General features: G+C 38.8%; 3 protein-coding genes across 3 annotated transcripts; all 3 read left to right on the top strand.

Annotated features, from left to right (window-relative positions):
• Nucleotides 1–1,134: 1,134 nt before the first annotated feature.
• On the top strand, nucleotides 1,135–3,230 carry LOC308174452 (gametocyte-specific factor 1-like; the record flags this gene model as incomplete). Its single annotated transcript, XM_080549530.1, has 6 exons — nucleotides 1,135–1,210; nucleotides 1,995–2,092; nucleotides 2,221–2,347; nucleotides 2,447–2,536; nucleotides 2,844–2,907; nucleotides 3,152–3,230. The coding sequence occupies 6 exons, from the start codon at nucleotides 1,135–1,137 to the stop codon at nucleotides 3,228–3,230; spliced, it is 534 nt and encodes a 177-aa protein (XP_080405656.1).
• Nucleotides 3,231–5,023: 1,793 nt separating this feature from the next.
• Nucleotides 5,024–7,119, top strand: LOC308174451 (gametocyte-specific factor 1-like; the record flags this gene model as incomplete). Its single annotated transcript, XM_080549529.1, has 6 exons — nucleotides 5,024–5,099; nucleotides 5,884–5,981; nucleotides 6,110–6,236; nucleotides 6,336–6,425; nucleotides 6,733–6,796; nucleotides 7,041–7,119. 6 exons carry the CDS (start codon nucleotides 5,024–5,026, stop codon nucleotides 7,117–7,119), a joined length of 534 nt encoding a protein of 177 aa, XP_080405655.1.
• Nucleotides 7,120–8,912: 1,793 nt separating this feature from the next.
• LOC308174450 (gametocyte-specific factor 1-like) lies at nucleotides 8,913–11,008 on the top strand (the record flags this gene model as incomplete). Its single annotated transcript, XM_080549528.1, has 6 exons — nucleotides 8,913–8,988; nucleotides 9,773–9,870; nucleotides 9,999–10,125; nucleotides 10,225–10,314; nucleotides 10,622–10,685; nucleotides 10,930–11,008. The coding sequence occupies 6 exons, from the start codon at nucleotides 8,913–8,915 to the stop codon at nucleotides 11,006–11,008; spliced, it is 534 nt and encodes a 177-aa protein (XP_080405654.1).
• Between the last annotated feature and the right edge of the window lie 4,796 nt (nucleotides 11,009–15,804).

Here is a 15,804-nt window from a genome sequence, read left to right as displayed (position 1 = left end):
ATTTGTATTAAAGACTCTTTAAAATACACTCTTGAATGTGTCTCTTTCCAATCATGATTTATTCACAAGCTCATAGAAGACTTTATCTGACTTTATCTGGCAGGATAAGGCAACCGGGGACCATAGGTAACCAAACAAACACTAGACAGACAAATGTAGCAACCAACTAATATACTAACAAAACAGAATGAAACAGAATTACTCAAAATAGAATGAAACAAACATAACCTCTTCCCTCTAACCTACACAAGTAACAAACAGCCACATATATAGGGAACAGGTAGACAGGTGATTGGTTGACAGGACAGGAACACAGGTGGACTTGATGATGGATGATTAACAGGGAGACAATCAAGGGATCACGAACACCTGGGAGAGAGAGAGAGAGACACAGACACAAACACAAAGCAAAAACAGACAGGGACGTAACAAACCAGCATTTCTAAGGACAGTTCCAAGCTCGACTTCAGTCAACCCATTTTGAATTGTTCTTTTGGGTTTTACTGTCCGGTTTGTCATTAATATCAGTCGTTCATTAGTCGTATGTTTGTCAGAGTCCATTTCTGAATTTGACTCTCTAAAACCTCGCTGACTGGTGGACTTCGGTAAAGGTGAGATAGATTATGTTATTAACACATTGCTGATTTATAGATGTATGGTACAGTATAAAGCAAAAACGGCAGAGAGTTCGCTAACGCACTGACTCAATGTATTTCAACGTTTGCCACGTGGATGCATGGAGCTGAGCGTGACGCAGTAGAAGGTTGGGGGAAGGAGAAACGCAGAACGCAGATATACTTTTATATATACCTGATATAGCTATATATGTTGATATACAAAGTATATCAGCGTAACCATAACCAATGTCAGTTTGGATGCACATTCCAAACAATAGTATTTGAATGCTGCTGCATGAATGCCAGTGATCGTTTTAGGATAAAAGTAAGTGTTGTATTTGATCCTAGGCCTAGCTTGCTAGCATAGCTCTTTCATTTTATGTCTTTTTTCTTTTTTCAACTAACGAATTCATCACATTTCTGCTCATTTCATTTTCTTCTCTTATTGGGAGCGGGCTGGTGATAGAAGCTGAATTTGGCGAGGCCGAGGCCACAAAAGAAAGGCATAGCTAACAGAATGGCCTTCACATCAACTTGCACTCCCACGAAGACCACTGCTACACTTGAGGAGCTGCAATGCTTCGAAGACACTGGTAGGCTAAACACGAGCTTTAAGAAACCATTGTGAAATATTCCTGCACTCATCTCTTGAAAGTCCTTAAGATCTTACAGTGTGAAAAAATTAGGACACTACATCAATATTTGATCTTTTTAAACAATATCTATAGATAAAGGTGATGTAATTTAACCAAAAACAATGAAAATGTAACTTATCATGTATAACAAAATATGAACAAAGATGCCAATTCCTACTGAGGAAAAAGTTAGGACACCCTATGTAGGGTGTCCACACAAATCATTTTGCCTTCACTTTAGATTAAAATAAATATGTCCATCACATAGAGAATTGCATGAGAAAATCATGTATGGTTCAAAAGTTATCAAGGTTTACCTCTTTACATATACATGCTAATTACTGGAATTTATATCAATAGAATCTAGAACTAACAAGGTGTCACTGCTATGCAGAAATGGAACACACATGATGAAATTCAACTTTATCTTTTAAACTATTCATTTTTATTACATAAAACTATAGCCTATCTGAATTTTAAGACTGAAGATTTTTTCAAGTTTTATTTGTTTAGTTATATTGCCACCATCTCTCAATATTGTTAAAATTAAAATCAAATGTCCATATGTTAAAATATTGAAAAAGACAGATTTTCTTAGGATGTCCTTCCTATCTTTTTCACATATTCCTATCTTATATACTATATGTATATTTAAAAAGAACCACACTTTACCCAACGTTTGAATTGAGTGATGTTGATTTCTCATTCACATTTCTCTTACCATTGCTCATTGAAATAACAGATGCCAGTGACCCAAACAAACTCCTTCAGTGTCCATATGACAAGAACCACCAGATCCGTGGCAGCCGCTTCCCATACCATCTGATCAAGTGCAGTAAGGTAAGAACTGTAGTGCTTGTCGTGGAATAACTGTTGTAGGAGTAGTCTGCCGTTGCAGACATTGAAATCTCAAATGAGATGTTCTCAAATATGCTCTTTTTTGTAAAGCATCTTTTTCGTCTTTTTAGAATCACCCAGAACTGGCCAATACATTGAAAACCTGCCCTTTCAATGCCCGCCACCTGATGCCCAAAAATGAGCTATCACACCACATCCTGAACTGTGAGGACAGGAGATCTGTGAATAGCGAAGACCGTAAGATTTAAATGTTGTTGTATCTTCAATGATACTATCTTTGTCAATAAAACCCATTTGCTCCTTGTAGTGAGTCTAACCAGGTTCTTTGGTTAACAGTGGACAGTGCTGAGGTGAAGAGCAAGTGGCACGTCCCTGTCAGCACCTGGACAGTACCAAACACCAATTGTGAGGAGGACTGGGATGCAGGTCAGTACTCTAGTGAGCTGGGCCTGTGATTAATTCAAGCCCAAAGATGCTTTTATGACTTTAAATGTGAGTGACTAAATATCCCAGTGTGAAGTTGATGCACACTTGAGCCAATGCAAATTTCAGATGTACAGATGCCGTGCTAATTAAGTGACATACTGATCATTTCTATGCATAACTGAATGCATTGGGGAGCTGTCCCTAATTCGGGCAACCATTTAATTTTCAAAGCATGCCCAGCAGGGTGTGGAACAAGGAAAGGTTATTGTATGATGTTGTAATAATAATGCTGTTTCTGTTGTTGCAGAGGCAGATGACGTTGCGTCCCCTTTCGTGTGGGGCGTGTCCACACACCTGATCAATCAGAACAGGTGTGTAACTCATCTTTAATTTTCCACCACACAATACAATGTCTTATTCTCCTCCACAGGATGCTTACTTCATAGGGTATTTATCATGTGAACTGTTCAAACTGGAGCAGTTGATTTAATGTCAAACCGGAGAACACCTTCCTTCTATCCTCCTTTACAGGGCTGAGAACACCTTCCTTCTATCCTCCTTTACAGGGCTGAGAACACCTTCCTTCTATCCTAACAAACTGATCCTCCTTTACAGGCCCGAGTTGAGCACTACCACCAACCTTATCCCTGGACTACGTGCTCCAAAGACCCTTCCCTGGGAAATGTGTAAGTAATATTTTACTGTCAGCCAGTTTGGTTACTGAAGCAAAATGTAAAGTGAACAAAAACATTCACATACCTACACACAAGATCTGCTGATTGTAGCTACTAATCCAACCCCACAACCACCCATCCACAAACGCACGCACACACACACACACACACACACACGGCTAGTTTGCTTACTGTTTTATTTTTTTATTCTAGATCATGGGCCTCGTATTTGACTGCATGCTGATGAGAGGCATTCGCAGTGGCTATGAAGTCATGTGATCATTCTGCCAACAACTTGCTGTGGAGTGACTAAGTCATCTTCACTCACAGGTTTAATTAAGTAGATCGAAATTCATTAGGGAGAGCTTCATTCAGTATGTAACTTTTATTTACACATTTCGTATTCTCAGTGTAAACACATTAAAATGTGTCCCTTTGTATTGATGAGGAAAATTGTCATTGCCAGGATATGAATGTCTAGCTGTTATTGGTTTTTTTGTTTAAAAAAAAAAAAAGATATCTTTAATTTAAATAGAGAAGCATTCTCAATTTAGCATTTGCACTATACTCTCCTTAGTTCTGTTATGGCATGTTCTTTTAACATTGATCTTCTGAATATATTCTATAGTTTTAAGTTTTGAGTCTGCATTTTTTTTGTCTTGCTGGTTCCCCAATTCCTATTTGTATTAAAGACTCTTTAAAATACACTCTTGAATGTGTCTCTTTCCAATCATGATTTATTCACAAGCTCATAGAAGACTTTATCTGACTTTATCTGGCAGGATAAGGCAACCGGGGACCATAGGTAACCAAACAAACACTAGACAGACAAATGTAGCAACCAACTAATATACTAACAAAACAGAATGAAACAGAATTACTCAAAATAGAATGAAACAAACATAACCTCTTCCCTCTAACCTACACAAGTAACAAACAGCCACATATATAGGGAACAGGTAGACAGGTGATTGGTTGACAGGACAGGAACACAGGTGGACTTGATGATGGATGATTAACAGGGAGACAATCAAGGGATCACGAACACCTGGGAGAGAGAGAGAGAGACACAGACACAAACACAAAGCAAAAACAGACAGGGACGTAACAAACCAGCATTTCTAAGGACAGTTCCAAGCTCGACTTCAGTCAACCCATTTTGAATTGTTCTTTTGGGTTTTACTGTCCGGTTTGTCATTAATATCAGTCGTTCATTAGTCGTATGTTTGTCAGAGTCCATTTCTGAATTTGACTCTCTAAAACCTCGCTGACTGGTGGACTTCGGTAAAGGTGAGAGAGATTATGTTATTAACACATTGCTGATTTATAGATGTATGGTACAGTATAAAGCAAAAACGGCAGAGAGTTCGCTAACGCACTGACTCAATGTATTTCAACGTTTGCCACGTGGATGCATGGAGCTGAGCGTGACGCAGTAGAAGGTTGGGGGAAGGAGAAACGCAGAACGCAGATATACTTTTATATATACCTGATATAGCTATATATGTTGATATACAAAGTATATCAGCGTAACCATAACCAATGTCAGTTTGGATGCACATTCCAAACAATAGTATTTGAATGCTGCTGCATGAATGCCAGTGATCGTTTTAGGATAAAAGTAAGTGTTGTATTTGATCCTAGGCCTAGCTTGCTAGCATAGCTCTTTCATTTTATGTCTTTTTTCTTTTTTCAACTAACGAATTCATCACATTTCTGCTCATTTCATTTTCTTCTCTTATTGGGAGCGGGCTGGTGATAGAAGCTGAATTTGGCGAGGCCGAGGCCACAAAAGAAAGGCATAGCTAACAGAATGGCCTTCACATCAACTTGCACTCCCACGAAGACCACTGCTACACTTGAGGAGCTGCAATGCTTCGAAGACACTGGTAGGCTAAACACGAGCTTTAAGAAACCATTGTGAAATATTCCTGCACTCATCTCTTGAAAGTCCTTAAGATCTTACAGTGTGAAAAAATTAGGACACTACATCAATATTTGATCTTTTTAAACAATATCTATAGATAAAGGTGATGTAATTTAACCAAAAACAATGAAAATGTAACTTATCATGTATAACAAAATATGAACAAAGATGCCAATTCCTACTGAGGAAAAAGTTAGGACACCCTATGTAGGGTGTCCACACAAATCATTTTGCCTTCACTTTAGATTAAAATAAATATGTCCATCACATAGAGAATTGCATGAGAAAATCATGTATGGTTCAAAAGTTATCAAGGTTTACCTCTTTACATATACATGCTAATTACTGGAATTTATATCAATAGAATCTAGAACTAACAAGGTGTCACTGCTATGCAGAAATGGAACACACATGATGAAATTCAACTTTATCTTTTAAACTATTCATTTTTATTACATAAAACTATAGCCTATCTGAATTTTAAGACTGAAGATTTTTTCAAGTTTTATTTGTTTAGTTATATTGCCACCATCTCTCAATATTGTTAAAATTAAAATCAAATGTCCATATGTTAAAATATTGAAAAAGACAGATTTTCTTAGGATGTCCTTCCTATCTTTTTCACATATTCCTATCTTATATACTATATGTATATTTAAAAAGAACCACACTTTACCCAACGTTTGAATTGAGTGATGTTGATTTCTCATTCACATTTCTCTTACCATTGCTCATTGAAATAACAGATGCCAGTGACCCAAACAAACTCCTTCAGTGTCCATATGACAAGAACCACCAGATCCGTGGCAGCCGCTTCCCATACCATCTGATCAAGTGCAGTAAGGTAAGAACTGTAGTGCTTGTCGTGGAATAACTGTTGTAGGAGTAGTCTGCCGTTGCAGACATTGAAATCTCAAATGAGATGTTCTCAAATATGCTCTTTTTTGTAAAGCATCTTTTTCGTCTTTTTAGAATCACCCAGAACTGGCCAATACATTGAAAACCTGCCCTTTCAATGCCCGCCACCTGATGCCCAAAAATGAGCTATCACACCACATCCTGAACTGTGAGGACAGGAGATCTGTGAATAGCGAAGACCGTAAGATTTAAATGTTGTTGTATCTTCAATGATACTATCTTTGTCAATAAAACCCATTTGCTCCTTGTAGTGAGTCTAACCAGGTTCTTTGGTTAACAGTGGACAGTGCTGAGGTGAAGAGCAAGTGGCACGTCCCTGTCAGCACCTGGACAGTACCAAACACCAATTGTGAGGAGGACTGGGATGCAGGTCAGTACTCTAGTGAGCTGGGCCTGTGATTAATTCAAGCCCAAAGATGCTTTTATGACTTTAAATGTGAGTGACTAAATATCCCAGTGTGAAGTTGATGCACACTTGAGCCAATGCAAATTTCAGATGTACAGATGCCGTGCTAATTAAGTGACATACTGATCATTTCTATGCATAACTGAATGCATTGGGGAGCTGTCCCTAATTCGGGCAACCATTTAATTTTCAAAGCATGCCCAGCAGGGTGTGGAACAAGGAAAGGTTATTGTATGATGTTGTAATAATAATGCTGTTTCTGTTGTTGCAGAGGCAGATGACGTTGCGTCCCCTTTCGTGTGGGGCGTGTCCACACACCTGATCAATCAGAACAGGTGTGTAACTCATCTTTAATTTTCCACCACACAATACAATGTCTTATTCTCCTCCACAGGATGCTTACTTCATAGGGTATTTATCATGTGAACTGTTCAAACTGGAGCAGTTGATTTAATGTCAAACCGGAGAACACCTTCCTTCTATCCTCCTTTACAGGGCTGAGAACACCTTCCTTCTATCCTCCTTTACAGGGCTGAGAACACCTTCCTTCTATCCTAACAAACTGATCCTCCTTTACAGGCCCGAGTTGAGCACTACCACCAACCTTATCCCTGGACTACGTGCTCCAAAGACCCTTCCCTGGGAAATGTGTAAGTAATATTTTACTGTCAGCCAGTTTGGTTACTGAAGCAAAATGTAAAGTGAACAAAAACATTCACATACCTACACACAAGATCTGCTGATTGTAGCTACTAATCCAACCCCACAACCACCCATCCACAAACGCACGCACACACACACACACACACACACACGGCTAGTTTGCTTACTGTTTTATTTTTTTATTCTAGATCATGGGCCTCGTATTTGACTGCATGCTGATGAGAGGCATTCGCAGTGGCTATGAAGTCATGTGATCATTCTGCCAACAACTTGCTGTGGAGTGACTAAGTCATCTTCACTCACAGGTTTAATTAAGTAGATCGAAATTCATTAGGGAGAGCTTCATTCAGTATGTAACTTTTATTTACACATTTCGTATTCTCAGTGTAAACACATTAAAATGTGTCCCTTTGTATTGATGAGGAAAATTGTCATTGCCAGGATATGAATGTCTAGCTGTTATTGGTTTTTTTGTTTAAAAAAAAAAAAAGATATCTTTAATTTAAATAGAGAAGCATTCTCAATTTAGCATTTGCACTATACTCTCCTTAGTTCTGTTATGGCATGTTCTTTTAACATTGATCTTCTGAATATATTCTATAGTTTTAAGTTTTGAGTCTGCATTTTTTTTGTCTTGCTGGTTCCCCAATTCCTATTTGTATTAAAGACTCTTTAAAATACACTCTTGAATGTGTCTCTTTCCAATCATGATTTATTCACAAGCTCATAGAAGACTTTATCTGACTTTATCTGGCAGGATAAGGCAACCGGGGACCATAGGTAACCAAACAAACACTAGACAGACAAATGTAGCAACCAACTAATATACTAACAAAACAGAATGAAACAGAATTACTCAAAATAGAATGAAACAAACATAACCTCTTCCCTCTAACCTACACAAGTAACAAACAGCCACATATATAGGGAACAGGTAGACAGGTGATTGGTTGACAGGACAGGAACACAGGTGGACTTGATGATGGATGATTAACAGGGAGACAATCAAGGGATCACGAACACCTGGGAGAGAGAGAGAGAGACACAGACACAAACACAAAGCAAAAACAGACAGGGACGTAACAAACCAGCATTTCTAAGGACAGTTCCAAGCTCGACTTCAGTCAACCCATTTTGAATTGTTCTTTTGGGTTTTACTGTCCGGTTTGTCATTAATATCAGTCGTTCATTAGTCGTATGTTTGTCAGAGTCCATTTCTGAATTTGACTCTCTAAAACCTCGCTGACTGGTGGACTTCGGTAAAGGTGAGATAGATTATGTTATTAACACATTGCTGATTTATAGATGTATGGTACAGTATAAAGCAAAAACGGCAGAGAGTTCGCTAACGCACTGACTCAATGTATTTCAACGTTTGCCACGTGGATGCATGGAGCTGAGCGTGACGCAGTAGAAGGTTGGGGGAAGGAGAAACGCAGAACGCAGATATACTTTTATATATACCTGATATAGCTATATATGTTGATATACAAAGTATATCAGCGTAACCATAACCAATGTCAGTTTGGATGCACATTCCAAACAATAGTATTTGAATGCTGCTGCATGAATGCCAGTGATCGTTTTAGGATAAAAGTAAGTGTTGTATTTGATCCTAGGCCTAGCTTGCTAGCATAGCTCTTTCATTTTATGTCTTTTTTCTTTTTTCAACTAACGAATTCATCACATTTCTGCTCATTTCATTTTCTTCTCTTATTGGGAGCGGGCTGGTGATAGAAGCTGAATTTGGCGAGGCCGAGGCCACAAAAGAAAGGCATAGCTAACAGAATGGCCTTCACATCAACTTGCACTCCCACGAAGACCACTGCTACACTTGAGGAGCTGCAATGCTTCGAAGACACTGGTAGGCTAAACACGAGCTTTAAGAAACCATTGTGAAATATTCCTGCACTCATCTCTTGAAAGTCCTTAAGATCTTACAGTGTGAAAAAATTAGGACACTACATCAATATTTGATCTTTTTAAACAATATCTATAGATAAAGGTGATGTAATTTAACCAAAAACAATGAAAATGTAACTTATCATGTATAACAAAATATGAACAAAGATGCCAATTCCTACTGAGGAAAAAGTTAGGACACCCTATGTAGGGTGTCCACACAAATCATTTTGCCTTCACTTTAGATTAAAATAAATATGTCCATCACATAGAGAATTGCATGAGAAAATCATGTATGGTTCAAAAGTTATCAAGGTTTACCTCTTTACATATACATGCTAATTACTGGAATTTATATCAATAGAATCTAGAACTAACAAGGTGTCACTGCTATGCAGAAATGGAACACACATGATGAAATTCAACTTTATCTTTTAAACTATTCATTTTTATTACATAAAACTATAGCCTATCTGAATTTTAAGACTGAAGATTTTTTCAAGTTTTATTTGTTTAGTTATATTGCCACCATCTCTCAATATTGTTAAAATTAAAATCAAATGTCCATATGTTAAAATATTGAAAAAGACAGATTTTCTTAGGATGTCCTTCCTATCTTTTTCACATATTCCTATCTTATATACTATATGTATATTTAAAAAGAACCACACTTTACCCAACGTTTGAATTGAGTGATGTTGATTTCTCATTCACATTTCTCTTACCATTGCTCATTGAAATAACAGATGCCAGTGACCCAAACAAACTCCTTCAGTGTCCATATGACAAGAACCACCAGATCCGTGGCAGCCGCTTCCCATACCATCTGATCAAGTGCAGTAAGGTAAGAACTGTAGTGCTTGTCGTGGAATAACTGTTGTAGGAGTAGTCTGCCGTTGCAGACATTGAAATCTCAAATGAGATGTTCTCAAATATGCTCTTTTTTGTAAAGCATCTTTTTCGTCTTTTTAGAATCACCCAGAACTGGCCAATACATTGAAAACCTGCCCTTTCAATGCCCGCCACCTGATGCCCAAAAATGAGCTATCACACCACATCCTGAACTGTGAGGACAGGAGATCTGTGAATAGCGAAGACCGTAAGATTTAAATGTTGTTGTATCTTCAATGATACTATCTTTGTCAATAAAACCCATTTGCTCCTTGTAGTGAGTCTAACCAGGTTCTTTGGTTAACAGTGGACAGTGCTGAGGTGAAGAGCAAGTGGCACGTCCCTGTCAGCACCTGGACAGTACCAAACACCAATTGTGAGGAGGACTGGGATGCAGGTCAGTACTCTAGTGAGCTGGGCCTGTGATTAATTCAAGCCCAAAGATGCTTTTATGACTTTAAATGTGAGTGACTAAATATCCCAGTGTGAAGTTGATGCACACTTGAGCCAATGCAAATTTCAGATGTACAGATGCCGTGCTAATTAAGTGACATACTGATCATTTCTATGCATAACTGAATGCATTGGGGAGCTGTCCCTAATTCGGGCAACCATTTAATTTTCAAAGCATGCCCAGCAGGGTGTGGAACAAGGAAAGGTTATTGTATGATGTTGTAATAATAATGCTGTTTCTGTTGTTGCAGAGGCAGATGACGTTGCGTCCCCTTTCGTGTGGGGCGTGTCCACACACCTGATCAATCAGAACAGGTGTGTAACTCATCTTTAATTTTCCACCACACAATACAATGTCTTATTCTCCTCCACAGGATGCTTACTTCATAGGGTATTTATCATGTGAACTGTTCAAACTGGAGCAGTTGATTTAATGTCAAACCGGAGAACACCTTCCTTCTATCCTCCTTTACAGGGCTGAGAACACCTTCCTTCTATCCTCCTTTACAGGGCTGAGAACACCTTCCTTCTATCCTAACAAACTGATCCTCCTTTACAGGCCCGAGTTGAGCACTACCACCAACCTTATCCCTGGACTACGTGCTCCAAAGACCCTTCCCTGGGAAATGTGTAAGTAATATTTTACTGTCAGCCAGTTTGGTTACTGAAGCAAAATGTAAAGTGAACAAAAACATTCACATACCTACACACAAGATCTGCTGATTGTAGCTACTAATCCAACCCCACAACCACCCATCCACAAACGCACGCACACACACACACACACACACACGGCTAGTTTGCTTACTGTTTTATTTTTTTATTCTAGATCATGGGCCTCGTATTTGACTGCATGCTGATGAGAGGCATTCGCAGTGGCTATGAAGTCATGTGATCATTCTGCCAACAACTTGCTGTGGAGTGACTAAGTCATCTTCACTCACAGGTTTAATTAAGTAGATCGAAATTCATTAGGGAGAGCTTCATTCAGTATGTAACTTTTATTTACACATTTCGTATTCTCAGTGTAAACACATTAAAATGTGTCCCTTTGTATTGATGAGGAAAATTGTCATTGCCAGGATATGAATGTCTAGCTGTTATTGGTTTTTTTGTTTAAAAAAAAAAAAAAGATATCTTTAATTTAAATAGAGAAGCATTCTCAATTTAGCATTTGCACTATACTCTCCTTAGTTCTGTTATGGCATGTTCTTTTAACATTGATCTTCTGAATATATTCTATAGTTTTAAGTTTTGAGTCTGCATTTTTTTTGTCTTGCTGGTTCCCCAATTCCTATTTGTATTAAAGACTCTTTAAAATACACTCTTGAATGTGTCTCTTTCCAATCATGATTTATTCACAAGCTCATAGAAGACTTTATCTGGCATCCCATCCCTGCTGTCTTTATAATAATAATGTTATTATTATATATTTGAATGCTTTATATTATATTATTGAATGCTTACATTGCAGACTGATGATCAGAAACCTGACCATGTGACTTGAACTGAACCAGTCTATAGCCTATGAATCAGCCCTGGAGTTTGTCTGGGTCAGGAAACACTCCTGGCCCTGCATAGTGGCCTACCTTTAGATATACCATACTGTTCAAATGATTGTGTCGAGACTGAATCTAATGCCACCTAGTGTCTCAAAAAAGAAAGTGTTGAAGTGACCCATTTGTCAAACTACATTTGTGGGGTCAGGGAATCCAATGAAATAGGGTTCAAGGATGAAAACCCAATAGTTTTCTTCTTAGCATGACAATCTGGGGTAAAATATGCAAATTCCATTAGAAATTAAGTGTCATCAAGGTGATTTTCCAAATCTTTTATTTTAAATTGTTTTAAGAGGTCCAGTTACTTGCATAATGTTACATGTGTCCTTTAGTAGCATTATATTTAGACCAATCAGGTGCAACCTAAGCAAACCATGAGGTGCAAACACAAGTACAGCACCATCCAGCACAGCTGCAGTTGTCACTGGTCTGTGGTTTTGGAGATCTCTGGGAACATAAGGTACTTGCATGCCAAAGGGGACATTTGTTGCATGAACTGAAGTCAAAAGTTGTTAACAGCCTCTAGTCTAGCAGGAAGGGCCCTCAGATTTTGAGATACCCCTACCCGAGGTAGAACAAATGACAACAATGATTTTTCTTATCTTTAGGGTCTCCCATTAATGAAATTGATTGTTGTCAAAAAAAAATGTGGGGAAAATATGTTTTTTGGGTTGTTCTTTAGAGCTACCCCAATCCCTGAAAAAGAGCCAAATTAGACCAGGCCGAATATGGGGAAGGTGACAAAAAAGCCAATAACTTGAGAATGATCACTCTTTTCCTCTTCAGATTTGCTGAGGTATGAACCAGGTGGTTGTCCTACATCACCAAATAGTCAGACAACTATTTACCTAAATAAATACTGAATTATAGTCCTGTAAACCTAGCTCAAAATCTGAGGGCCCTTCCTGCTAGACTACTAATCCAGTCAAGTTTAAATGTTTAGCTATATATATATATATATATATATATATATATATATATACGTATACTGTATATACCACTAAGGAGGACATGTTGAAGGAAGACGAAAATAACCTTCTTTATGATTGAGAATGTGTTTATCTCTCATACCTCAAATGTCATAACCATTAAATAAATTAATGCACTGCATTCATCTCCGGCTCATGTTACTCGTCTGTCGGTCAAACGGTTCAAAAGTGATGGCCTCTCAAAATGGAACAATTCAATGTGTTGCCATAGCGCCCCCTTCTGGAATTCTGCCGTCAAAATTGTTGTGAGCATTAATATCAGTGAGGTGTAGTTTGGGGTTCTCCACGTGCCCGCTAAAAGGCAAAAAAAAAAGTTATTATTCTTAAAAGTTACCAATATTTGAGAGAGTCATGGCCATTTATTAGGAAACGGAACAGGACAGAATAATAGAACTACCAAAAACAATATACGGTGCACTTGCACCGTAATACATAATTGGATGAAATTGGGACTGGCAAAATCGTGTATTTGAAGCGGGCCAGTGGCGCAATGGATAACGCGTCTGACTACGGATCAGAAGATTCTAGGTTCGACTCCTGGCTGGCTCGGTCATTTTTCGTCGATGGCTTTGATTGGATAGATTAGGCGAAGTATGAGCGATGCTGTAAATGTACAGGTGCTGGTCATATAATTAGAATATCATCAAAAAGTTGATTTATTTCAGTAATTCCATTCAAAAAGTGAACACTTTTTGAATGGAATTACTGAAATAATTCAACTTTTTGATGATATTCTAATTATATGACCAGCACCTGTATTTGATACGAAAAGCCCAGTATCAGTGGTATTGATTACGATACCCTTTGAAAACATACAGATTGTCATCCAAATTACCATTAGAAGACCAGTGAAAAGGGAAACATAGAATAATTGTTTTACAAAATAGGAATAATAATCACACATAAAGACACATCCTACTGCCAGCGAAGTGATGATGTTTGTGGTTGCACGAATTTGCATACAGTAAAATAAAACCTATGACATTATTGAAGGAAGAATCTAATTTTATTTCATATACAGACAAAGTGAGGTGATGGGGGGGGGGGGGGGATCGAAAACCTTCCAATGGATTATACGTAGGAAGTAGGAAAAGTAGGAAATAGGAAAAATACCTTGGTAAAAGTGCTTGATATAAAAAAAGGTAAGCTTCCAAAATTATTCATGAAACCACAGGCCTATATTTAAAAAAATCACATTCATACAAAAAACACCGGTGTTGAATTGTGACGTAAAACTGGTGTCGGGCACAAGGTCCATCATCCTTTGGTCCTAAGGACATTTAGTGTCCAAACTGGATTTTTCCACACATCTCTGATTGTGTTGTTTGAGATCAGAGGTCCGGTGTTGAGACGGGATCGGCGGGACTTGGCCAGGGGCAGAGATGCCATCCCACCCAAGGGTCCCGCACTGGGCTGAACCACCCGGTTCACCTCCATCTCCCCAGCCGCCAGCCGCCTGGTGATGTAGCTCCTCCATGCCGCAGGGGTCCTCTGTGGGACACAGGGGAGAGAGGGGAGCCTCCATGTGGCTGGGTTAGGGGGGTTCAGTAGCTCCCGCATCTCCTCCCTGGACCCCGACAGAGCCTCTCCACACTGCCACTGCTGGCTGCTCTCCCCTCACAGCTCACCACTGCAACACAGACAGACAGGGAACTGAGAATCCTCACTAATACTAATACCGACACAGACAGACAGGGAATTGAGAATACTGCTGAGCAGCTAAGAGTGTCTGGAGGTCTTTGTGGGCCTTGGACATGTCATCCAGTCGGATCTGTAGAGACTCTGTGGCCTGAAGGAGATAGTTGATTTGTCCTCCACATCTCTCACCGTGCTCTCCATCAGCTCTCTCCATTTCTTCTCCTCTAAGGCACAGAGGTTCTGGAGGTCTATGTGCTGTTTTGTTGTACGTAGACCCTTCTGCAGCCTGAAGAAGATAGTTGATGTCTCTCTCCTCTCCACACTATAAACAAACACTGTAGTGTTGTTAGTAACAGTAGGGACTTTAAGCAGCGACGGTTGAGGGACTGCTACAGCGTCTGCAAAACATTCCAACTTGTTGCCGTAGTAACATACTATCACTAACAACGCTACATCATCTACATCTGCAACATTTCAACTACAACGTTACAATGTCTTTTAAAAATTGCCAGAGAGTACTTGTTATATGCTTTAGATGACAATCTAATAACAGATGACGAGTTTACAATATTGTATGACACAAACAGGTCCTGCAATTTAGATTTGCCATATAATCAATATACACCTTTTAATCTGGATGACATAGAGGACGACGAGTGTCTTGCAGAGTTTCGGCTAAGCAAAACGGACATACAACTGCTGGCATAGTGAGATCGTCTGCTCAAGTGTGGTGGCTAGCACAGAGCCGCTCTGCATGCTTTAGTCAGATGGCTTATTGAAATTCCCGTTACTGGGCGGAGAAAAGCACAATCTTTTGCATATTTCCTTAGGGTCTATCATATCATTTTTATCTGTGGAGCCCCTGGAAAATGTCTGTGTAAAATATGAAATTGCAAGACTATCAATATCAATGAAATATGAAAACTACTTTCAAATCCCATGCTAAGCATCATAAGAGCAAATTACTTGTTATTTGTATATACAAATATATATCTTAGATTTACTTTGACATTATTAAAGTTTGTTACATGTTGTGTATTTTCTTTTTAGTGTTTTTCAGCTTTTTAAAATGATCGTACAGTGAGAGAGTGAGGAAAGTGGGGTAGAGAGAGGGAGGGTGTCATGCAGAATATGGGCCGGATTCAAACCCATGTCGCTGTGATAAGGGCGCACACACACACGTCACGTCATATGAGCATTACTCACAAACTTTCAAATATGCCACAAATTGTGAAGTAGAGGAAATGA

Source organism: Nansenia antarctica (assembly GCF_963989245.1).
Source record: "Nansenia antarctica genome assembly, chromosome: 20".
In the NCBI taxonomy this organism is placed as follows: domain Eukaryota; kingdom Metazoa; phylum Chordata; class Actinopteri; order Argentiniformes; family Microstomatidae; genus Nansenia; species Nansenia antarctica.
Note: the sequence above shows the minus strand (reverse complement) of the source record. Positions and strands in the feature narration are given on the sequence as shown.